This window comes from Haemaphysalis longicornis, unplaced genomic scaffold (genome assembly GCF_048455015.1).
Source record: "Haemaphysalis longicornis isolate Haplotype H1 unplaced genomic scaffold, Haemaphysalis longicornis Haplotype H1 scaffold_1, whole genome shotgun sequence".
NCBI lineage: Eukaryota > Metazoa > Arthropoda > Arachnida > Ixodida > Ixodidae > Haemaphysalis > Haemaphysalis longicornis.
The window spans coordinates 476,605,419-476,629,303 of record NW_027526203.1 but is presented as its reverse complement, the minus strand read 5'-3'; the positions used below and the strand labels follow the sequence as shown (position 1 = coordinate 476,629,303).

Below are 23,885 nucleotides of genomic sequence, written 5' to 3'. Positions count from 1 at the left end.
GCCGGCTAAAGACCAACTCCTACCCGCACTGCACCCTCCTCCACCATATCTACCCCACCCAGTATTATAGTACCTGCAACTTTTGCCCCCAACCAGGCACCCTGTACCATCTGGTCTGGGAGTGCCAACAATCCCCATCCCTCACACCCAACCCCCGTCCCACGTACGAGCAGTGGGTGGACCGGCTGTCCAGCTCGGACCTCTCGACCCAGCGCATGCTGATAGAGAGGGCACGAGCAGCCAGCAAGGACCAGGGCATCCCGGACTAGCGGATGCCCCCCACCGGTGATGCTCTCACCATCCTGCACCATTAAGCTCCAAATAAAGATGTTTATCCTCTCTCTCTCTCTCTCTTATTCACATCTCCGCAATCATCATCCATGCACAAATAAAACACAACCACAGCTACACATTCCCAGCAAAGCACGCTACAATATGGACGCACCCACTGGTACCGTTGGTGTTGTTCTGGAGGAGAAAAGGGGATGGAACTTGGCAACTGCCTCTCGAATACCGTGTTTGCGTGTCTATACACGGTTTATAATGCCACGAGGCGGCGAAGAGTACCAGTAGCAGTAGACTGTTTATGGGGGATTTACTGAAGTTTGAAGATAAGTAGACTCTATAAGGTGTTGCGGTGAAAGAAGAGGATGAGGCATTGTGGTTGCGTAATCGATTCTGTATACAAGCGGTGGCCCAGCCTCTTTCCTCGTCGTGCTCGCACCGGTGTGGAAAGCTTTGTAGAAGGTCTGCGGGCGGTGGTGGAGGCACGGCCGCTGGATGAAAGGCGCACTGACGTGCGGCCTGCCGCGTGCCCCCAAAGCGGCGTGAGTGCGCCTAGAGCCCATCACTGCCACCGCGGCGCCACCGTCCCGGGACTGGTCGCGGCGATGGCGGCCTGCGGGACACCGGCTTTCGGGCCGCTTGTTTCAAAGTGTGTGCTTATTACCGGCGTTACACGCTTTACATAAGGAATTTACCAGCACTAGTATTACGCCTGGTAAAAGACAAAGACGATTAGCGGCGGCCGAGCTTCTTTTGGCCAGGATGGAACTTAAATTCCGTTCGCACCAGCAGCATTACGCGTCGATAGTGTGCCCTCTGTCTCGCATTGCTGCGTCCGGCATGCTCTTTGTGACCTCACGCCCGGTTTAGATTCACGTTTTGTCTGCAAGCTTCGACTGCAGAGGAATATAATAAAATTCCGGACAAGCAGAAATAATGTTTTTGCGTCGGCGCTTGCTATTCATGAGTGCCAACCCTCCTCAATGTTTAGGACATAACCAACTTTTGTGTACGTTTTTCCTTGTGCACTGAATAAAACACCACAATTCGTATTCACATTGAGTGGAGCGGCTGTAATATTTTTAGACAAAACAGCGGAAAGTTCCTTTGTGTGCTCGGCGTCATCCACGTCGCAGGTCAAAGCGGAACACGTGAAGTGCGGCAGGAGTGCCGAGAGAAGATTCCACAATTTTCCGCGATCCCTCTAATCTCTGGTGACTTCACCTCTTTGCTAACGAATGTGCTCGTCAGAAAGTCAAATGGGATGTAAAGGCGTCAATTGAATTCGGGAAGCGGGGTGCGTGCCATATATCGAGGGCGCGATACCCCCCTGGGGAAGTACGTATGTACTTCCCTTCCTCAATTGCTACCCATGGAAAGTTATCCTTCCGCAAAATGATAATAAGAGTATTGCCACACGAAAAAAAAAACGTCCTCTCTCTCACCACGTTCTCTATCGTGTCTTGTGGGAAAGAATTATGCCGATAGACACTGCTGGAAATGCGCGGCCGTGAAACTGCTTCACATCCTTATCTACAATGACACGATCAATTAAATTTCGGTTTAGCATAGGTTTCAAAATGCCCAGGAAGCAGGGTGTTGTAAGTTGTAATAGCAAGGAACCTGTATGTAATGATTGCAGAGCCGATGAACCCCGTCTTGACGGTGACCCCCCTCCCTTCTCCTGGCCTTGTGTCTCCACATCCGGTGGCGGAATGTCGGGACGGCCTCCGCCGACGCCAGCGAGTCGCAACCCTTTGTTGGGTCTCTCAGGCGGCTTTTTACGCGGCGTCGGTGAAGGCTTTCCTATCCTCCTGACCTTCGGGGACGGACAGGCGGGGAGCGGAGGACAAAACCTCTATTGGCATGTGCGCTGCTGTGGGGAGGCGGCATTGCTTGCGCACTGCTCGCGCATGCTTCAAGGAGTTCGTCCGGAGCAGCCGCCGAGAGCGCACGCTGGCAGGACCTGCTCCCGTGGTAGCCTCTGGGCGCCAGAGCTCCACGCACGTTACAGCCAACCGCGCGGCGGTTCGGCACACTTTTGGCCTCCGGGCCCCCATCAGGGATCGCGCCGCGATACCACCCTTTGTGCGCTGCGGCGCCTTTTAATTGTAACCCAGTTTTCGTTTGTCTTGTGTTTGCTTCATCGTCTGTAAATATGTGTAAATAGACTTTTTCTTCATCATCTACCTCCTGCGTCAGCGGCATCGGCTACTTTCACCCATCCACGGCGACACCAACCACCTTCTTTTACAAACCAAACTTTACTGGCGCAGTCCGACAGCGTCGTGGATATCTTCGTCGCTTCAAGTGACGAACTCGTGAACGAAGTGTGACCCAAAGGTGACCGCGAGAGTAGAAGAAAAAAGTCGTCTACACGCAAGGACAACGATGAAGCTGGGTGGCTGCGCGCCGCCTACGATACAACGGATAAATTAGTTTTCCTGCCGGGGAAACTTCACTTCAGCACCTTCCGATCCCCGCGGGACCTGTGGCACTGACGTGTGTGGTGCAGCGGAGCGGCCATCGACGGTGAGTGGTCCGTCTCTGCACCTTTTCTTTTTTTTGGTGGGATATCCTCATTGCCAGAGCCCAGCATGGCTAGGGACAAAGTGCTCGAAGCGGAACGCGCAAAAACGCGAGAGCTGGAGCGGCTTGTGAGGTTGGCAGAAGCGGAATTCCTAGCGCGTCCGGGAAACGAGAACGTTGTGCGGCCGTGCTGCAGTTGTGGTCAGACAACACATTCGTCCGCTGACTTCCGCCGTTACCGCTATCTCGATCGCGAAGCCAGTCCACCCCCACAGAGGGAATGGTTGGTCGAAGTAGCCGATTCCGAGGCATGTGAAAAGCCGCATCTGGTCACTGCGGCGGTTTCCGGAATCTCAAAACGACGGCCATACAAGGTGGATGGCCGGTTAGTGGGGCCTAGGGTCTCCGCTAAGCCCTTCAAGCTGAGTCTCGACGCAGTGAACAAAATTGCGGTGTTGAAAAGGATCTTCACCCCTGATCAGCTGACCAGGCCGGTGAAATCCGTCTCACTGGCTTCCCGTGAAGGCGCGACCGCGAGCCCCGCGGTTCTTATCCCGTCGAAGGCTATTGTAGGCGGCACTTCGGCTACAAAGCCAAGGGCAGCGGAGTCGACAGCTCACGCCACGGGGCAGGCAGGCACGCTCGCCGCGAAGGCATGCGCCGGGGAAGTGGTGGCGGGCTTGGTCGGCGACTGTGCGGGCAAAGCAAAAGAGCCGGGCAATATCGAGGCGGCTCCGCTGAGATCCACGGCGGTAGGAATAGAGGCGGTCGGTCAGACAGCCAACGTGCACTTGGGTGCTTCAAAATCTCGGCCGTATCAAAACCGGCCCTACCCAAAGGGTTTGCTTGGGACAGACGCTACCGCGGACGGCTGCGGTGGTAAAGCTCCTGCAGGCACGGCGGCTGACGGCAGAGTACGGGGACAGGACGGTTGTGCCACGTCAAGAGACCCAGACTTGCACGCCATACAGCTTCCGTCCGCTCAAACCGGTGCTCGCGCCCAGGCATACCCGCCAGTGCTCCCTTGCTTCGACAAGCCATTGAACAGTAGAATGAGAGGCTTGCGTCGTATACCGGGTGACTTCTTTGGTACCCCCAGGCGTAGACGAGGCGCAGTGGCGTCGAACGTGTTTGAGCACCGCACTGCTCGGGAATGTTTGCCGAATCAAGCCCGAGCCTGCTCAAACGGGCTTCCGGTGGCATTAGCGCCCTCGGACATTTGCGGTTGCGGAAAGACGGCATGCACCACGGCGGCGGTATGCAGCGGGCTACAGTTGATGCCCTGGCGAGCGACATGGCCTCGGACGGCACTGAGCCGTTGTCCGCACTGGCTGGTACGCGTCCTCAGCATGGTCCGCCAGTGCTTATTAGCGTTGACAAGCCGTCGACAAGCTGTGGCAATGGCTGTAGTGTTGAGCTGGACAAGCTTTTGGGGTCTCCTAAGTCTAGGTGCAGCTCCACAGCGTCGAACGCTGATAGACTGCTGTGTTAGGACGCAGTAAATCGAGGGCCCGAAATGAGAGCGAGGGTCGACAAAGGGGCAGCGGAAAGCAACGTTGCATGCGCTGGTGGGGACAGTGTCAAACGCGGGCATGAGAGCGGACGCGTCTTACAACTTTGGCTCCTGGCCATGCATGTGTTTCTGGCATTGTGGGCTTCCCTCACTGGTTGCAGAGGCGGATCACCTGGCGCCTCGTCGAGCGCTAATTATCGCTGTTGGCGCAACAACCAAGGTGTGGACTCTCTCCTCGAAGCAGCGCCCGATTAAGTGAGTGTTACGGGCGAAATGGAGGAGGAACTGCGGTGAACTGATTGAACGCTCGTGTGCGGTTCATTACGCTGCTGTTTCTTTTTTTCTTCTCTGTGCTTGGGGCGGAAAGTATCGGTCCACCCTGTGTTTTGTTGCTTCGTTTTACGATTGCGCTGCTCATGTTGCTGCCGTTTTCTCTTGTTCTTTCCCTTGTTGTCGCGAGTCAGTCTTAATTTTGTCTTTGTCGTTGTATCCCGTACGCGGGTATTTTTCTGGTTTGCATGATGTGCCCCGGGCGTGTTATGCATCATTTGTGCTTTTTTTTCTTGGTGCTTTGTTGGCAGTCCTCAAGGGATATTCTTCGCAGTTTTTTTTTTGTGTTTGTTTGGGTTACAGCGCTGTAATCACTTTGTTTTGGAGCCTGTAGTGGTCCAAGCACTCCTGACACAGTCTTTTGATAGAGGAGCTGTAATGATTGACAGAGCCGATGAACCCCGTCTTGACGGTTACCCCCCTCCCTTCTCCTGGCCTTGTGTCTCCCCATCCGGTAGCGGAATGTCGGGGCGGCCTCCGCGGACGCCAGCTAGTCGCAACCCTTTGTTGGGTCTCTCCGGCGGCTTTTTACGCGGCGTCGGTGAAGGCTTTCCTATCCTCCTGACCTTCGGGGACGGACAGGCGGGGAGTGGAGGACAAAACCCCTATTGGCATGTGCGCTGCTGTGGGGAGGCGGCATTGCTTGCGCCCTGCTCGCGCATGCTTCAACGAGTTCGTCCGGAGCAGCCGCCGAGAGCGCACGCTGGCAGTCTTGCTCCCGTGGTAGCCTCTGGGCGCCAGAGCTCCACGCACGTTACAGCCAACCGCGCGGCGGTTCGGCACACTTTTGGCCTCCGGGCCCCCATCAGGGATCGCGCCGCGATACCACCCTTTGTGCGCTGCGGCGCCTTTTAATTGTAACCCAGTTTTCGTTTTGTCTTATGTTTGCTTCATCGTCTGTAAATAAGCGTAAATAGACTTTTTCTTCATCATCTACCTCCTGCGTCAGCATCATCGGCTACTTTCACCCATCCACGGCGACACCAACCACCTTCTTCTACGAACCAAACTTTGCTCTGTAATAGTGCCCCGTGTAAATAGACTTTTTCTTCATCATCTACCTCCTGCGTCAGCATCATCGGCTACTTTCACCCATCCACGGCGACACCAACCACCTTCTTCTACGAACCAAACTTTGCTCTGTAATAGTGCCCCTGCGGTTTTTAAATGCAGAGCATTTCAGTAACTCACGATGTCACCCGCGTTGACGTCCGTAGTCCGCATCGCTACCCCCACACTATATAAAAAAATAATACTTACCGGCGCCAGGTTTCGATCCCACGACTCTGCGGGCGGAACGCAAGGTACATTTTGCTCTACCCACTGCGCCACAAAGCCGACACAGAATGGAAGCTTACGAACGCGCCTTATATCCTTGACTCATTCAACCGTCGGCCACAGGTGCGCCCTCTCCCCCGCGTCCTCCTCGCCTTCTCTCCGCTTGCAACACCCTCTCTCGCCGCGTTCGGTTCGGGCGCACAACAGGTGGGGACGTGCGCAACACCTTCTCTCGCCGCGTTGGGTTCGCGCTGAGCAACAGTCGGTTCGCGCGCAAGAACAGGTGGGGGCGCTCGCATCGCGCTCTCTCGCCGCGGTCGGTTCGCGCTTAAACCACATATGTCGTTCGTGCGCGCTCCGGTCGCTAACATCTATGGCGTGATCGTGACGTCAACATCACGCGTTCGTGTGGTGGCGTGATTTCGGCGCTATAACAGTCTCTCGCGAGGGGCATTGGATTGGATTCGATTGGATTGGCTTGGATTGGCTTGGCTTGGGTTGGATTGGTTTGGATTGGATTGGATTAAAGTGGATTGTGTTCGATTGTGTTGCGTCATAGTCGCGCCACGTTGCGTCATAGCCGCTCCACGTTGCGTCATAGCCGCGGCAGGGGGTTCACGGCACGTTTCAAGTTTCACCATCGACTTCATCGACAATGTCTACGCTGGAAGACAACAATTACAACAACAACAACCAATAAGTAATCCATACGACTTGCAGGCGCGCCCCCCCGCGGAAATGCTCTGCATTTGATCGTGCCCCTCGCGAGGGGGATGTTTCTTTCTTGACAATGTGGCGTCACATACGAACCAATGCCCTTCCTCGTGGTACGCAACCTTATAAACTTTTGTGTTATCGGTGACGTTGTGTCATTTCCAGGTGTCATAACTCTTTAAATCTTATAAATTTTTTAAAGGAGTAGCAATGTGGGAAACCGGGAAATAATTTTTACGCGTAAGCATTTATTTCTGATATGGCCTCCTTTTTCTTGATCACAAATACAAAAGTAGATATGCAATGGCATGACCAAGAGAATCTGGCCGAAGCTCCGATGCCGAAAGCTGATTGGTCAAAAGGTTATCTGACAAAAGCTCGGTAGTTTCTTGTACGGCTCGGACATTTTACCCGTTCTTCCAAAACCAATTGCGAAGCAACCAGTATACGTTTACAAAAAGCTTTTGCGCATTTGTCCAGTTCAGCGAACTTCAACCGAAAAGGGTTAAAGGTAAAAAATGTTCACCTTTAATTTTGGGCGAGCAGATCTGACGGCCGCGTCGATAAAAAATTAAAAAAAATATTTGGCAAGCCTCGGCACTCTTATTCGGGCAAATATTTATAAAAATTTGCCCGAACACAAAAGGAAAAACTAAAATAGTGTAAAAGTTCTAAAAACTGCATAATAATTCGCAAACATTCCAACACCCCTTTTCCATTTCACATTTTTTTCCTTTTCTTCGTTATTTTTAACCCACTATCTATCATAATTATTAAAGGTTCTCAACTGCGCGAATTACGCATTCTTTGTGCAGATACAAGGCATTAAACGTGCATTACGGTGAGATTTGCTTGGGTACTCGACAAAGAAATCTGAGGTATTATTAAAAACGTACGTGGGCATTTCCCTACGCTGCGAGAATTAATTTGAACCGAAGCGCAGTATGTTCGCAGAGCAAAATTAGCGGGACGCCTTTAGGGCGTGCTAATGTCGGCACACACCGGCACTGCTCCAGGAGCCCGGGCGTTACTTTCAGAGATGAATGCATATGGGTTCAAATCGGAGATAGAATAACGGAGGGAATGTACTATTATGAGCAATATGAAAGGGAATACAGGAACGCGTAGAAAACACCCTCAGACCCAGATATGAGTGATACGCAGCGGCCACCGCCGGAAACAAAGTGGAAAGGGGGACGCTGTTCTAACAACTGTTCCCGTTCCCGCCGTACGTCTTATCTGCTGTCCGACGATACCATATTATCGGTGAAATGACGTAAGCTGCGACTTTGTAGAAATGTCAGCGTGGTAGGGGTGCCAACAGTTAGTGGAAGAGCGCCCTCCTTTCCCCCTTGGTTTTTCACAGCGCCGTCCGCGTATCGCTCCGAGTCTGTTTCGAGGCTGTTTGCCACGGGTTCCTGTGTTCCCTTTCATATTGCTCATAATAGTACCTATAGCGCTAGATCTTATCGCAAAGTTTAAAAGATGCTCAACAGCTATATGAGACTCGACCGTACGCACTGTCTCTAGAACACCGCACGGTGTACAACCTTAAGTTTTCAGTAGCGTGTTTTAAACACGCTACTGAAAACTTAAGGCAGTGTCGCGCCTGCGAAAAGGAAACAACCCAGATCTCTCTGCGCGACAAGACGTGAGCCAATAAGAGTAGTTTCAAAAGACACGCATAGCAAAATGTCTGTCTTTTCATATCCTTTTTGAACGATCATGTCGCGTGTTCTCGTTTTATGAGGTGCGCATTCTGCCCACCAAACATGATTTGCAAAAGTGTCCCCGTACTCAAGGCTTTAATCCGTCGCCGGCAAATATTCTTCGCTGTACTCTTTGTCGACAACGCGTTATTCGAGAAAAGGTGACATTTTCGAAATTCCGGAGGAGTAAAGTCCCAAGAAATGCCTCTTCAACTGTAACTAATCGACTGTCAACTGTAAAAGTGCAACGCCGTTTACGTGCTCTCGTGTGGGAGACGTTTTCAGACAAATAAAGCTAACGGGTAGTCTTATCTTTTAGATGCGACGCATCTCATTCACTCGCCTTGTCCCTGCATCCATCCGGTGTTATTGTCGGCTCACATGAAGCAACTACAAATTCTTCATCGTGCGTCCCTGCGAACGATCACAGGCCTCCCACGGCACACTAGGGTCTGCGCCTTAGAGAAAGCTGCTCCTCTGCCTCCCCTGCCAGAAATTCTTGAAGAGACCCGGAAACACCATCAACTCCGGCGCACGCTCACTATCCAGGGTGCTGCTATTACTGCATGGGACTCTCAAACGCACCCAATCGGACCCATGCCATCTCCTCCCCCACCCCCTTGGGCTCGAAATACCGTGGTTTCTTCGCAACGGTCGGCTATCCCTCGAGCTAGCGTCGTTCCGCGTCTGCGCGCCCTCCGCCGATGCATGGCACAGAGGCTACCAAACGAGGTGGACATATTTACAGACGCCAGCCTACAAGACAACTCTATCGGTTTGGCTTGGCACTGCGAAGAACGCCCTGATCTTAGCGGCGCCACTACTATGGCTACCATCGCCCCGTCACCTCTTCAAGCCGAGCTCCATGGTCTCCTAGGAGCCCTGGATCACATGACCTACATGGCTCGTGCACCACCACCACCCAGGGTTCGTCTCCTCACTGATTCCCACGCCGCCATCAGAGAATTCAATAGGGCTTACTCTGATCACCCTACCGTTCATCACATCCAGGCCATGGTTAACCTACTGGCCCGAAACGGAACGCAAGTCCGCGTAGCCTGGATTCCGGGGCATGTGACCCAGGGGGTCGGCAATCACGCTGCTCATAATGCAGCGCGGGAGAGCCTTCAGTCAACACCTCCCTTGATTGCTCCCGATCTTGCACCAGATCCAGGTCTACATCCGCGCCCCCAACTGGATCATGCTAAATATTCTCGCCGAAAGCGGCTCGCTGAGAAGACTCCGCAGGGCTACCTGCATGGTGTCCCCACCCTACCCCGTTCCGCAGAAATCTTTGTTAATAAGACAATCGCTAATGCGGCCCTCACACCCTCCACACTTCGGAAATGGTTCCATTTGGACTCCTCAGGCTCTCCGTACTGTCCTCATTGCCAGCAGAATGTTTTTTCAGACCTCAAGCACCTCACTTGGCACTGTGCAGCTTTCGCATCTTCTCGCGATTCTTTGCTCAGTGCTCTGCCCCCCAACTCGTCCCCTGATGATCCCCCGTACGAAGACCCCAATTTTCTGCATGCTCTAGGTGTATTTTCTATTAAGAGTGGCCTGGCAAGGGTAGTGTGAGATGGGGTCTACAATCCCCTTCACAAAGAAATCACTGATCATCGATCTCCAACAAGTCATCTCTAACGATTAAGTGATCACCTCCCCCTCCTCCCTTCTTCCCCTTCCCCAACTACGGCCATGTGGCCTCCCCCATCTTAATAAATGTCATTCATTCATTGTCGGCGTTGTCGGTGTCCACCCCTCTCCCATTCTCCTCGCCGCGCCAGCTACGCTCTCCGCCGCTCACCCCCTCTCCTCTCCGATAGCGAACACTCTCTCGCGAGGGGCATTGGATTGGATTCAATTGGATTGGCTTGGCTTGGCTTGGCTTGGATTGGATTGGAACTCTGCGATGCTTCGCATCACCTCAGGGTTCCCCTCGGGAAGATGATGTAATTTTTTTTAAATATCATCTTTTGTTAGCAATGTTGACGAATATGGAACATATTTTTCGATTTATTAGATCGGAAATGTATTGGCTATGTCTCATTCAAGAATTACTTTAACTTCTGACCGGGCGGATGACTTGAGGGACATACTGACAGACATACATACATGCGGACAGACAGTTTTTTGCGGTTGACTAGTCCAGGAAATACTACAGCGTCTTTAAAACACGTGCGCTGGCTGTCCCTTTCAGTCGGCGCAAGGGCTCGCCCAATCCCCCCGCTCCGTTCCGAAACCCGTCCCCGAACGCTTGCGCAGCGAGGGAGTCTAGCGGCGGCGAACGTAAACACCGCCACTCACGCCCTCGCCCGTTGAAATCCGGGCGACGCGGCAGGCCGCACCTCGCGTGCGCTCTCATCGAGCGGCCGTGCCACTGTAGGCACCCCGGCAACATCGGCCCCACATTTCAGCCCAACGGGTCATGTTAGCCTGCCGCAGTGAAACATCCCCCCTTTCCGGCCCTGCAAATAACCGAACCGACTGAAGACCGAATCGAAGCAGGAGCCAAATAACGGCGCCAGAGTGCAATTTTTTGCGGCGGGGAACCCCTTCCTTTTGTGCCCTCTAGATACTGTCACGTAGCCAAGAACGATTCATGGGTTTCAGTAAACAACGTCTATTGGAGAAGCAAATGCCGGTGGTGAAGAAACGGTCAGCGAAACGACACGCACAGTCGAGCGCCGACGAATCATTTATCCCCAGCGAGCATTGATCTCTCAGCGCTATTCTTTCCGGAACCATTGAATTATAATGACCGAGAACATAGTCGAACCAAGAAGTAAAGTCTAAGCTAGTGTCCGCGGGGGAAACCTCCTCCTAATCAAACAAGATTTCCCGCCGCGGCACATGACAAACGGACAATTAAGTAGCAACTCCCTTTTTACTTACTTGTGGCCCAGAACTTCCCTTAGCTGACATTTATAACATACCACATAACAGCATTGACAGCGTTGCATTTAGGTCCCGTAAAAGAGTTTCCCTGCTTTCTCAAGTTCGGTTTGGGTGGATTTCACTCATTTCGAAAAAAACGAAAAAAAAAAAAAAAACTCCTCATATACATTTACTGCGTGACGTTCACCCGTGCTTATAGGTGCGTAGAAACTATGGCCCTCGGGTTGCTCTGTGTGGCTGTATAAATTGTACATAGCATAATTCTCATTCAACGCACGTGGCATCTTTCAAGGTTGTCATATTTAATGTGGTTTGTGTTACCTTGCCGTTTATTAAGCCAGTCACTACACCTTCTGATAACTCCGATGTTTGGAGTAGCCAGCTCCTTTTTTGGTTGGAGCTAACCTGCCCCGTAAACCAATCTCTCTCATTGATTCCTCCACAACCTACCAGTGAGTCTGTTGCAAACTGCAGCAACTTGTTCCAGCTCCAGCATGCCACACGGACGCTTGAGGACACTTGCAGTTGGGGCTGCACCAAGGTGGTTCGGAGCACATGATCACCCATCTCAATAGCCCGGCATTGCTTCTTCGCCACTAAGAAGCAGGAATCAAGGCCTCATTCCTTCGGGCAAGCCCAGAATTCAAGTTCAATGACTAAAACTTTTGTCTCTTGAAAGTTTCCTTTGATGTGAATACAGCGCCCGAGGTAGCAATAGAGAGCCGGGTGAGTTGTTTTTGGGTGAATGGAGCAGGGGTAGTTACCGCAATTCTTTTCAATTATGAAAGATAAAACTTCAACAGCCAGTGCTATTTTTCAAGGCTACAATGATCCTGTAGCGCCCTAAGCAACTGGGCACGTCGCATCATAATTGCCCTTGGAGCGTCATCATGGCGGAGCATCTAGATTTTTTTGCGCAGTTTTGCCACAGCGCCCTCACGGATGATTTAAAACAGTGACAAAAAAAAACCCCGCCCGCATCTTCCCACGGGGGGAACTCGAGTAAATGCGTCGCAGAGTGGTGGGGGTATCGCGTGAATGTTGCGTAATTGGGTATGGTTTGGGAATGCTTAATTGTTATTTCGTCTTTATTATTCTTATTTATTGAATGAAGGAGAAGCGAAGGCAAGAAGTGTAAAGTTAAAGTCTGTCTTTATTGCTTGGTGCCGTCAAGCAAAGCGTCAAGTCAAGCGAAAGCCAAGCAAAGACGCCCTTGACTGAATTCCGAACGCGCGCTCCGCCGCTTATATACACACCACCCGCGTTCGAGGGAGAGGGGTACGGGGGAGAGACGCGCATGCGCACACTTCCGTACACAAGCGCGCGAACTTTCCACGCACCCACCACGCCGTTATCACGTGTACACGCCCTGCCGCCGTTACTGTTGAGCACGACGCAGCGCACGGATAGCTACAACGCATGCGCGCACAGACGCGCTCCCCCCGCACCGCCGCAGCTGTTGTTGAGAGGGACGGAGCGCACGGGGTACACGCGCTCCTCCCGCACCGCCGCACCTGTTGTTGAGAGCGAGGAGGGTACGGGGGAGAGACGCGCACCTGCGCCTCGACGCGACGCGCATGCGCAGTGAGCGTGTGGACGGCGCCGACAACATCGACGAGTGACATCGCGAGCCTAAGAAATGCTCCGCATTTAAAAATTGGCGTAGCTAGCACAGTGATGCAAGTCTTGTGAAACAGCAGAGCTGACGGCTCCTGTCCCTTCGTCGGTGACCCGGATGTTGCACCTCACATGGATGTTGCACCCTAACATGCCGCCGAGAGTTCTCCATGACTGCCAGGTCCGGACAGTTTTACCCACAGCCTTTCACATCTCTCAGAAAGTGGAACGCATTAGCACGCCAAAGCACCCGCGGCAACCGGCTTAGCCAACTCGGCGTCTGTAGCGGAATTCGGTGTCTGTGCTCCCCACTTCAGGCGCGAACGCACGTGAACTGGCGAAGAGAACTGGCGGACAGCACGCGAGAGATCACGCCACGAACGCTGGGTAGAATGTTCTCGAAGGTCGAGCGGGATGCGCTCGGTATTTTCATTGGTATTATTTTGAGGGCTCCTCACGTTGCGCAAGGTCACATGCGCCCGGTTTGTTTTCTTTTTATTATTTTCTGGTAACGCTATACGGCGGAGCTGAAATGCCTTAACAGCTCTGCTGTTAACGTTACTTTTAGGCACTCTGCGTGCCGAAGGTTTTGTCGTTACGTGAACAATGGTGACGCGCGAGCAAATAAAAAAAAAGGCTCCAATCCACGCTGTGAAGGTGGTTGGAAAGCAAAGCTTTAAACGATACCCACAACAATTTCCCACGCGACGTCACTTGAATTCACACACGTGGCTCTACAAAGAGGGCAACCAGAGATTCTGCCAGCCGTTACCTGGAATTCGCGGGGGCGGCGTCCCGAACGCCGCAGCAGCGCGCCGCTGTAGCCCGGCCGTGAGTCGGAAATGAGAGAAAACGGAGAGGAGCGTCTTTCGAAGACTGAGACAGTGGAACATAGCCATCCTGATGTGCTAGCTTGGGGCTACACCACAGCGCGACACAAGCGCAGACACCGAAACATTTCGGCATGGTAGCTTAGTGATTCCCATTTATACAGAATTAAACTAGTTAGTTTAGTAAGTTTGAGAATTGCGAGAAAGCTGAGGGAACTTTTATAACCTCTATTTTTCGGAACCAGTTGCTCCTTTCGCCTTTCATAATTCCTCTTAAAACACAACCGAATTGGTATTCACCAATTTAGAAAACGGAGTCCCATTCGTGGCGAGCACGGCGCAAAAGGCAGCCTTTCTCTAGCGGCCACATGGTTTGCACATTTTGTTTTCCCTCCCTGCAAACCAATGCTTAATGTACGACCACTTAATTTCGTCGGGTGCGGGTTACCCTGGAGGTGCTCTCGAACAAATTAGTCAAGCCATGCGAAGGCACCGCGCAATGGACGCGAAGCTGCACCAAAACAGGCCCAAAACAACCGTCGCTAAAGCAGGCGCGGCGCCGCTGGCGAGCAGGCACTTCCGCGCGGGGAACGCTGGGTAAATTCGCCGCGCCATCTACAGTGCGCTCCGTGAGTGAACACCCCCCCCCCCTCCCCCACCCGCCGCCTCCGCGGCCTTGGGAGTTTGTCGTCACGCATGCCACGAAAGAACCGTTAGGTGGTAGAGCTAGAAAGCTTTGCTTTAAAATTGGCCCGTCTGTCCACCGACAAAGTACGACAGACGGACAGAGAAGCCAGAGAACGACAGGGGCGTGCGGTTGAGGGAGGAGACGTCAAGCCGAGCGAGCAGCGCTGGGGCCAGACTGTTTTTGGGAAGCTCCTCATCGCCGGCCGCCTTTTTTCAACTTTTTTTGAAATTCTAAATGCTTGCAGAGCGTAGTCACCCAACACACCCAGTACTTAGATTAGGGGGTCGCAAAGTACCTCAGCCAAAAATTACTGCTCTATGCCCATCAGATAACTGGCAAAATCGCTCAAAAGATTTTTCTCTTTTTTTCTGTCTTAAGGTTCTTCGACGGCTAGAATTATGCCACTAAGGCCATGTATCGGCTGTTGGCCGGTTTTCCTTCAGTTGCAGTAATGAACGATTTTCGATAGTAACTAAAAAAAAAAGCCACAAAAACAAAGCAGAAATGGAAGGCGTATCTCGTGCGACGAGTAAATCACGCAGTGCCGCTCCGTGCTGGCGATAACTATAGCTTTCGCAGTGGTTCCAGACACAAGGGAAAGAGTGAAAGCGCTTATCGAAGGTGTTGCAGGGTCCCTTTAAAGATCCCCAGGAGGCCCAGCCCTCCACTACGGCGCGCGTCGGCGCGTTAAACACCACAATCAATCAATCAATCAATCAATCAATCAATCAATCAATCAATCAATCAATCAATCAATCAATCAATCAATCAATCAATCAATAAAGGGGTGCCCATGCTGTGTGTATGTGTTGCTTCGATGGAAGGGAAAAGACTCAACCGATAGCTTCCTTTCGGGCTGCGGCCACCTCAATCAAGACTGAGTCGAAGAGTTGGGGACAGACGTAAATCAGGATAGAAAGGGAGGAGAAAGATGATGGATGATAAGCAGCGTAGGCCTGACAGCACTGGTAGCAGAGTCCCGTGTCCTTTAGAAAGTTAGCAGAGCACGGAAAATGAAGGGCGACAAAGAGGTGCATGAAGGCAGTTCGAGTTTAGACGCCACGCGAGCGGTTCAATCTTGAGAATGTTGCCGACATTCCCACAGTGCGTGCGCGGGTCTCTTCTGCAGGAAAGTGTGGGCCGGTGGGAGAACTAGCAATGCGAAACCCGCGTCTTCTTTCAGCGCAGCGGTGACAGCCGATTCACAGATGAAGGATCGGGTCAGTCTCCTCGAAGGAAGCTGGGGAAGGGCCCGGGCCCAGAGTTCTCGAGGAAGAGGAATGCCATTCTCGCGCATTATTCAAGATCCGCCGATGAATCTCAATAATTTTTTCATCTCGGACTTGGTGAAAGTTCGGTAACGGTTTCGCATCATTTCAGGACATCGCTTCCAGCATTAACCAAACGTCGCGTCAGAAGGGGCCACTTAGGGCCCATAAACGTTCTCATTCACAGTGGGACCGGGAACACGCTTCACATTTTCTCCGCAAGCTCAACTTCCTGATCGCAGCGCAGTGCCGCTCTCTCGTGACGTCAGCTTCCTGAAGGAACGTCTTCTCCGGGACTCTTCCTGGAGGGAACCCAAGTTGGCTTTCTCACGCGCCGATAGTGTACGCCATGGGCAAAATGTGATCTCTCCCGTTAGCTCCTTTCAGCGGCCGGTCGAGATTCTGTCGTGTGCAGGCGTTGTGTGACAGCCGACAGACAACAGCCCTCTCTACCCTCGACGCATCCACGGCGTTGTGTAACGGGCGAGGGCTCCTCCGGCGTATAAAAAGAGCGCGGGGAAGAGGAAGCGGCCAGCAGTGGTGCGCGCACAGGAGGAGAAAAGGCGGCAGTCATGCGTCGGACACGCGCCCAGCAAGTCGCCGCCGCTGCTGCGCTCCTCTGCTTGCTCGCCGCGGCGGCCCACGGTGAGTCGGCCTTCGCCGCCTCTTTTGAACCCGCTACACGCTGTCAGAGGAGAGTTGGGCGCAAGACGACGCTTGCCAAGGCTGCGTCGTCTTTGGCCCACCCGGGAGGGGCATCGCTTGCGCGCGCTGAAGGACCGCTCTTCGTGTGGTCGCAGTTGACTCAAATGGCGTACAGCCCAGGATGTGCGTCACAATGTCAGGCAGGGTTTTTTTTTTTTTTTTTGGCGGGAAATCGGGCGCGCCGAAAGCACGCATTGTGCACCCAAACCGAACTGCGTGCTCGGAAAGGCGACTTGGGGACAAGCCGACTGTCTGGACGGGAGGAATTTTGCAGTAGCCTCTGGGGGTGCTGCATGACTCGTAAATGGCCAGCAGTAACTATTGGAAAGCGGGCTTTGCGTTTGTGCATCGCTGGGGCACCACTGGTGCACCACCCGGCACCGAACAAGTGAGAATTCGTACAGAAACGCCCGGCGCCCATGGCTGGTCGCACAAGTTAGCGTGGGCTGCCAGCTCACTAGCAGTTTTCAATAGCAATGACCATGCAATGCATGCCTACAGACCAGGTTTCTCCAAGACTACCCAATTATTTGCGACCACCCACCACTTGCGCCGCTTATCTCTTGCGACAATTTGTGCTCGGAAGCCTTCATTGTCTGGGCCGAGGTCTGAGACCCGAATCCTTGGGCGCGTAGAAACGTGTCGCCCGAAATGCGCGCATACTTTCTCCGGCTCCCTATATCGAAGCACGTGTGGAGAGGTCCTAGCGCGACCAAAGAGCCGCCAGCTCTGTCAAATTCTGCCAATTCCGGCTTCCTGTAAACAACTTTATAGGCGTGGTATAAAAGGTGACGTTAGTCGGGAAAAAGTTTTGACGGCACCGTAATTCTTGATACCTTCCAGCAGTGCGCACAACGGTAGACGCTTCGGACACACCGTCGACATAAAAAATACAGAAATGACTGGACGCCGGGATTTTAGGCATTAAACGCATGCAAAACAACGTTTAGACCTCCAACGTCGTAAATATAGGCACCAGAAATTTTTACACAAAAACAAATAATTTCGGACGAAGACATGCTTGACCTGTATTTACGACAGGAAGACCAAACATATTATTGGTTATGATGGCACAAGGGCACCAACAGTTGAACACAGTCGTTCCATTGTCCCATAAATCGTCTGGGCTAATGACGATCCATTGACTAGATTCAACAAGCGCACTGATCACATTCACGTTCAATGGCCGCTGCCGCTCGCTCTACCATCGCATACAATGAAACAGGCATGAAAGAGAATACTTGATAGCTTGGAATACTGGTCTAAAAAAGCACTGCTTTGTGTGTGCCTGGCGCAACATAATGATGACACAGCAAAAACAGACACAAATAATAAACTCAAGAGACGACAATTTATCAAGAAATTAACATGCTCTTACGCTAGGGCTTCAGGTAAAGCTAAGCTACTTTCTCATGCCATCATCATCATCACCATCACCATAACCATCATCATCAACAGCCTATTCAGGTTCACGGCGGGACGACAATGATATTATCCGAATTGTTCAGGCAAGGTGCACCAATACTGCCAAATGCAATGGCACACATTGGAAGAGCATTTTCAAAAGGTGTTTAGCAGCCGAACAGATTTTTGGTGGAAAAGTTTGTTTAAGAAAGCCCTTCGCCTGTATTAATTTTCAAGGCGCAAAGAAATGCAGCTACGCAGTGATGTTTCGCCGTTGGCTGTTAAGTGCGGAGAACTTTAGGGGCCCCGCTTGTCGCTGTAGCGGGTCTGCGGTCACGGTGTCACACGAAGCCACGCACCCCGACAGAGGCTTCGAGTGGGAAAAGAGAATTTATACCCGCTTCTCCCTCGATTCAGCCTTCAGGCCAATAGTTGAGAGAATACTTGAACAAGAGGTTTATGTAGGCAGAACTGTTCGAAAATCCCGCCACCGCTGGCACTGGTCGCACGTGTCCCCATTATTTAGCGCAAAGAAAACTGCAGGTACATTTGAAGCAAAATATATGTACTTTACCGGCAGTCCCCGCGTTCATTTAGTTAGGAATGCTCTTTGGGTGGGTTTTTACGAAGGAAAGTAAAAAAAGTCGCAGCAGAAAAAAAAACAAAAAACAACGCATTCAAAATGGCGCAGAAAGGCTCCATCCAGCGCGTGCGAGAAGAAAGCAAGCCCAACTCCCACTCGTGCTGTTCTAGGCAGAACCATGAAACAAAAGAGGAAGCAAGGGATGCGATCTGATCTAGCACTGCGAAGGCGGGAATATTGCATTCCCTTGAACAAACCCCAGTTCAGTTCATCAATCGAGAGCAGTGAGACAAGGAGGGGAAGAGCGTGAGGGGTGGCAGCACTGAGCGGAGATCGACACCGCAGCACCTGTGGCGAGTCACTGCTCCGCACTTGGCGGCTTTCACGTTGAGTGCAACTACTTTGAGCTGTTTTAATGTGCAAGTCATCTGCTAACAGAGGCGTGTCCGATGCTCAACCGTTGCGTTAAAATAGAGTTATATTTGAGTATGCTTCTAGAAACAAGGATGTGACAGCACGTGTTTGTAGCAGTCGGAACGTAGTCTGAGGATTGCTGTGAAAATTGTGGAAACAATAGCAAACTACCACAATCTCCACATTTCGGGATTCAAAATTGTGCCTCGTGTCCCTGAGAATGAGCGTCCCATTGCACTGCTACTACGGTTGTTTTCGGAGAGTTCGTTGAACTAGAGGACTAGGTTGAACGCCATAGAGTTCCGAACAGTCAATGCTAGCTGCCCGGTAACATGAATAACTATGTCAAACTGCACTCGAAAGCGAAAGTTGTGGCTAAATAGTGCTTATATAGGCGCCGATTTTGAAAATAGGCGTTTATTGGCATTTAGGCACAAACGCCAAAATAAGCATTTATAGGCTCTATAAAACACCATAAGAAACCTTCTGACCTCTTATTCATGTTCATATATCAGAGCGGAACGATAGGAGCCCAAGGAAAAAAAAAATAGGCATTTGCCTAAAATCCGGTCTCTAGAAATGACATCAACGCAAAAATACAGAAAACCAAGAAATTAAGTGCAAATTTTCTACCTTTGCACAGAGGGCTGGAATTTGTACAAAAGTTATGCCTCATTTTTTTTTCTGCTTGAAAAAGTGTTATGCGCGGAGAAGCTAACCTTATGTCATGAAGCGCGCCATAAGGGCGGAATACGGATTAAATTTTAAAAACATGGAGCTCTTCTACGTGCGCCGAAATGGACCTAGGTTCCCTGTTAACAGCTACCTGAGCGAAATAAGTGAGAAAAACTGAAAAAATGTGAATCAAGCCTGCTTCCGTTTAATGACCTTGCGTGTGTTAATCACCGCTTGATTATTCTTCTGGAGGTCACTTTATGGCATAAATGCTCTCGTCACCATTGGCAAATCTTGGCCAATCCCTCATGAGAAGACTCACGCGGCACGGCTGACACTGTGGAGGAGGGCCACTTTCGGTGAAACTTAACTCTGTCGGTCTTATTCGTGAGAAAGCTTTAGGCGCCTGTTGGGCGGAAAACCGGCGTTGCCGTTGCGCTGCGGTAAATGGCCGCAGCTCTGAATAGTATACCACGCATACAAGAAGTCGGAATTTGTTCAAGTGTACCTATGCGCGTGAATTTTGATAAATAAAGCAATTGAATTGGTATGGAAGTAGGGCATATTTACGTTAACAATATTCGTAACTTTATTCCCGTGAAGGAGACCGTGGGTAATAGCCGCATGAAAGCAGACAGCTACAAGCTTTGTCCTACAAGGCAAGTCAAAAAACACAAGGGAACAAGATTGAAAATACAAATTTCAGCATGAACATAGGTCCCGGATGCACGAGAGAAAGAAAAAAAGAAATAAAGAAATCGAAAAGGAAAAAAAGGGAAGAACAGAAAGAAAAACGTAACGATAGGTCACGCACAACTAGATGTCATGAATAGAACCTCTTCGCAAATCAATGCAAGATTGATCGGGACAATTCAAAAGAGTCGCTAGCATGTGTGGCAATTTTTCCGTGATATATATTACGCGTAAAGTGATCACATTTCACTGTTCTTTGTTGCGAGCAGAGGGAAGTTGCATGTTCGATTTGAACAAGCTGCGCAGAAAACGTTTTTTTTTTTCGGGTTCCGCTTGCATATCATACACGGCTCATATTCCTTTATATGTACCGTGTATGATATGAGCCTCATATTCCTTTATATTCCTTTATATTCCTTCATATTCCTTCATAGCGTTATATGGCAGCTTAAAAATGGCCCGAACAAACATTTTTGTACGATGTATTTATTTTTTTCGTATTGGTGGGTAGCATCGCGTCCCATGCATTTAATACGCAATAATAAAATAGCGAGAAAAGGGGCATTATGAATTAGACTTTTTATTTTTAATGTATTGATGTATACGTTAGTATGTATCGATATCGATACCGGAATGTCCTGCCAACGACACGAGATAACTTACCTACCGCAAAGTCTATTTGAGCCTTCCAAAGCATGTTTTGAGAAAAGATAACAGGAAGAGTCTTAACACTGTTTACAATTAGAACATTTTTACCTGCATAGATAACATTTATGGTCATACTTAACGGCTTTGCCTTTGGTCGAAATATTGTGGCTTCTGTTTTGGCTCCATGTATTCCCAAGTGGTGTAGTGCAGACCGCTTTTGGACATGGATAAGAGCAGAGTTTTCGGTGTTATTTAACTGGCAATCGCCAAATGCAGAAAAAAATACAGTTGCATCGTTTAGAAGTTTTTCAAATGTTTAGAACGCCGTTTAAATAAACTATAAAAAGAAAAGGGCCTAAAATACCACCTTGCGGAACACCCTTTTTGATGTATTGCAACGCTGAATAATGCTTATCTAATTGCACAAGCTGATATCTCGCGTTGAAGGTGAAACTGTATGAGGTTTAAACAATGCCCTTGATGCCATAGTACTGAAGCTTGTGAAATAAGGTAGAGTGGTGAATACAGTCGAGCGCTTTGTTCAACGATAACGCCAAGTACCAACACTTCATTTCTGAACTTCGATAAGATAAATTAATTTGTGAATCAGTGGAAACAAGATAGATGGTGTTTTTCTAAACCAAAACGGTGCTGATGTAATACACTGTGCTTGTCAAAGATAGTAGATAACAGAAGGTGAATGAGTTTTTGTAGTGCTTTCGAAAATGCAGGTAGTGAGGAAATTGACCTGTAGTTTATCATGTCGTTTACATCACCTTTCTTGTGTAACACAGCAACCCCTCCCTGGCCTCGATTCTTTCTGAATGGATTGAATACAACAAAAAGTTCAAAATGTGTAAAAACAGAGGCATGGAGTACTGATTACATATTTGATGAGGCCAATGTGCATGCCCTTCACATCACAGTTCCAGGTGTTTTTTTAACAAGAGTGTATCCGCGGAATTTCGTTTGCTGTAACTGGTTGAAGAAGAAACGAAGATAAATTGGAGGCAGGCATAAATTTACGAATGTCATTCGACGGCCTGCCATCGGCACAGTTAACGAAGTAGTCATTAAAGGCGCTTGTAAGAGCTCTGCATGTTGTCTTAACATCAATCCCTTCTAACTTTTCTATCCTGAAACGCTATTTTCGGTGTTTACATTGGTGCAAAGTATGATCTTTCTGTACTCGCGGGGTACAGAACCAACCCCAACCAACGGCCCCAGTCAGTTTGTGTGCGAAATCAGCGAAGTCCACACAGCGATAGTGCGCACGTGCTGTCACATTGTGCTTCAATGGCTGCCGGGTCATTTGGGAATCTTAATCGTCATCATCATCAGCAGCAGCGCCAACAACATCCTCCTTTCCCATCGAATACCAAGCGCTTTTGTCCTGCGCTACTCGAGTCCCCAATTTACCCCCCAAATTCCCTATTTCATCCCTCCATCGCATTATCGGCCTTCCCTTTCTTCTAGACCCATCTCTTGGTGTCCACTGTGCAACCCTAAATGTCCGCCGGTTGTCGGTTCGTCTCTGTACACGGCCAGCCCAGGTCCATTTGTTTTTCTTTACTGCTACTGTGATATCGTCTACTCGAGTTTGTTCCCTGATCCAGGAAGCTCGTTTTCTGTCTCTTTAGTGTTACTCCTATCATTATTCGTCCCGTGGGCCGTGGAGCCAATCTATGTTTGCTTTTAATATAGGGCACCAAGTTTCAGCTTTGTATGTCATCACCGGCAGTATGTACTGGTTGTATATTTTTCTTCTGCGAGGTAGAGGTAGCTTACTTTGAATTATTTGGGAGTGCTTACCGAGTGCTCCCCCGCCCATACCTATACTGCGCCGGATTTCTCTCTTATGGTTGGGGTCAGCACTAACCATTTATCCGAGGTAGTTACATTCTTTTACTTGAATGAATGAACGAACGAACGAACGAATGAATGAATGAATGAATGAATGAATGAATGAATGAATGAATGAATGAATGAATGAATTCTTGATTTCCACTTATACACAGTTATATAAGATAATGTACGCATAAAATCCCACCTGTAAATCCCAAGCATAAATCCCACGCATAAAATCCCACCTGGCGGGCATTTTTTCTCTGCTTTCTTTCTTTCTTTCCAAATTCTTTAGCTGTTTCAATGACCTACCACAACCTCCCCTTTGCTTTCCGAGGTTTTCTTGACTGCCAACCCTTATTGTCTGTGTTATTTCTACGAGCCTTTCATTTCCCAATTTCTGATTCGCTACATGCTTAGCGAGGGCCTCTGTTCTGGCAGTATTGGTGCCAAAGGTAGCTTAAGAGGGTTCAACGCTGGTCGACCACTCTCGACATATCGTAGACGCTCGAATCACGGCCCGGGGGTTAAAAAGAAGGTCCCGTTCATCCTGAGTAGTCCGAGTGGCGCTGCCTACCACCCCAAGTGCAGGGAACAAAAAATACTTAAACATAAATACCCGGCAAGGTGGTGGGGAAACAGCCCCGCCGGTAGCGTAGTGGTTATCGTACCAGACCGGTATTCTGGAGGTCGTGGGTTCGGGTCCCACCTGGCGGGCATTTTTCCTCCGCTTTCTTTCTTTCATTTCCAAATTCTTTATCTCTTTGAATGACCTACAACCTCCTCACCTTTGCTTTCCGAGGTTTTCTTGACTGCCAACCCGTATTTTCTGTGTTATTTCTACGAGCCCCTCATTTCCTATTCGCTATATATATATATATATATATATATATATATATATATATATATATATATATATATATATATATATATATATATATATATATATATATATATATATATATATATATATATATATATATATATATATATATATATATATATATATATATATATATATATATATATATATATATATATATATATATATATATATATATATATATATATATATATGTGTGTGATTTCTGATGAAAGGCTGCAGGAGTGCTCTCCACTGCGCAACAGAGAAAGCCCAAACTCGATCTGTGCAAACTTTTTGCATTACGTAATTTTTATAAAAGGTCCGACACCTGCAAATTGTTAATACTTGACAAGTCTGACCGCAGGAGCTTCTCAGTGGCAAAGCCGTTTGC

General features: G+C 49.8%; 1 protein-coding gene across 1 annotated transcript in view; it reads left to right on the top strand.

Annotated features, from left to right (window-relative positions):
• Positions 1-16,062: 16,062 nt before the first annotated feature.
• The window catches only part of LOC144173728 (uncharacterized), a 115,423-nt gene continuing 107,600 nt past the window's right edge, over positions 16,063-23,885 (top strand). The window contains exon 1 of the mRNA XM_077702030.1: positions 16,063-16,307. Within this exon, the coding sequence (XP_077558156.1) occupies positions 16,235-16,307 (73 nt within the window). The 5' untranslated portion in view covers positions 16,063-16,234. The remainder of the gene's footprint in view (positions 16,308-23,885) is intronic.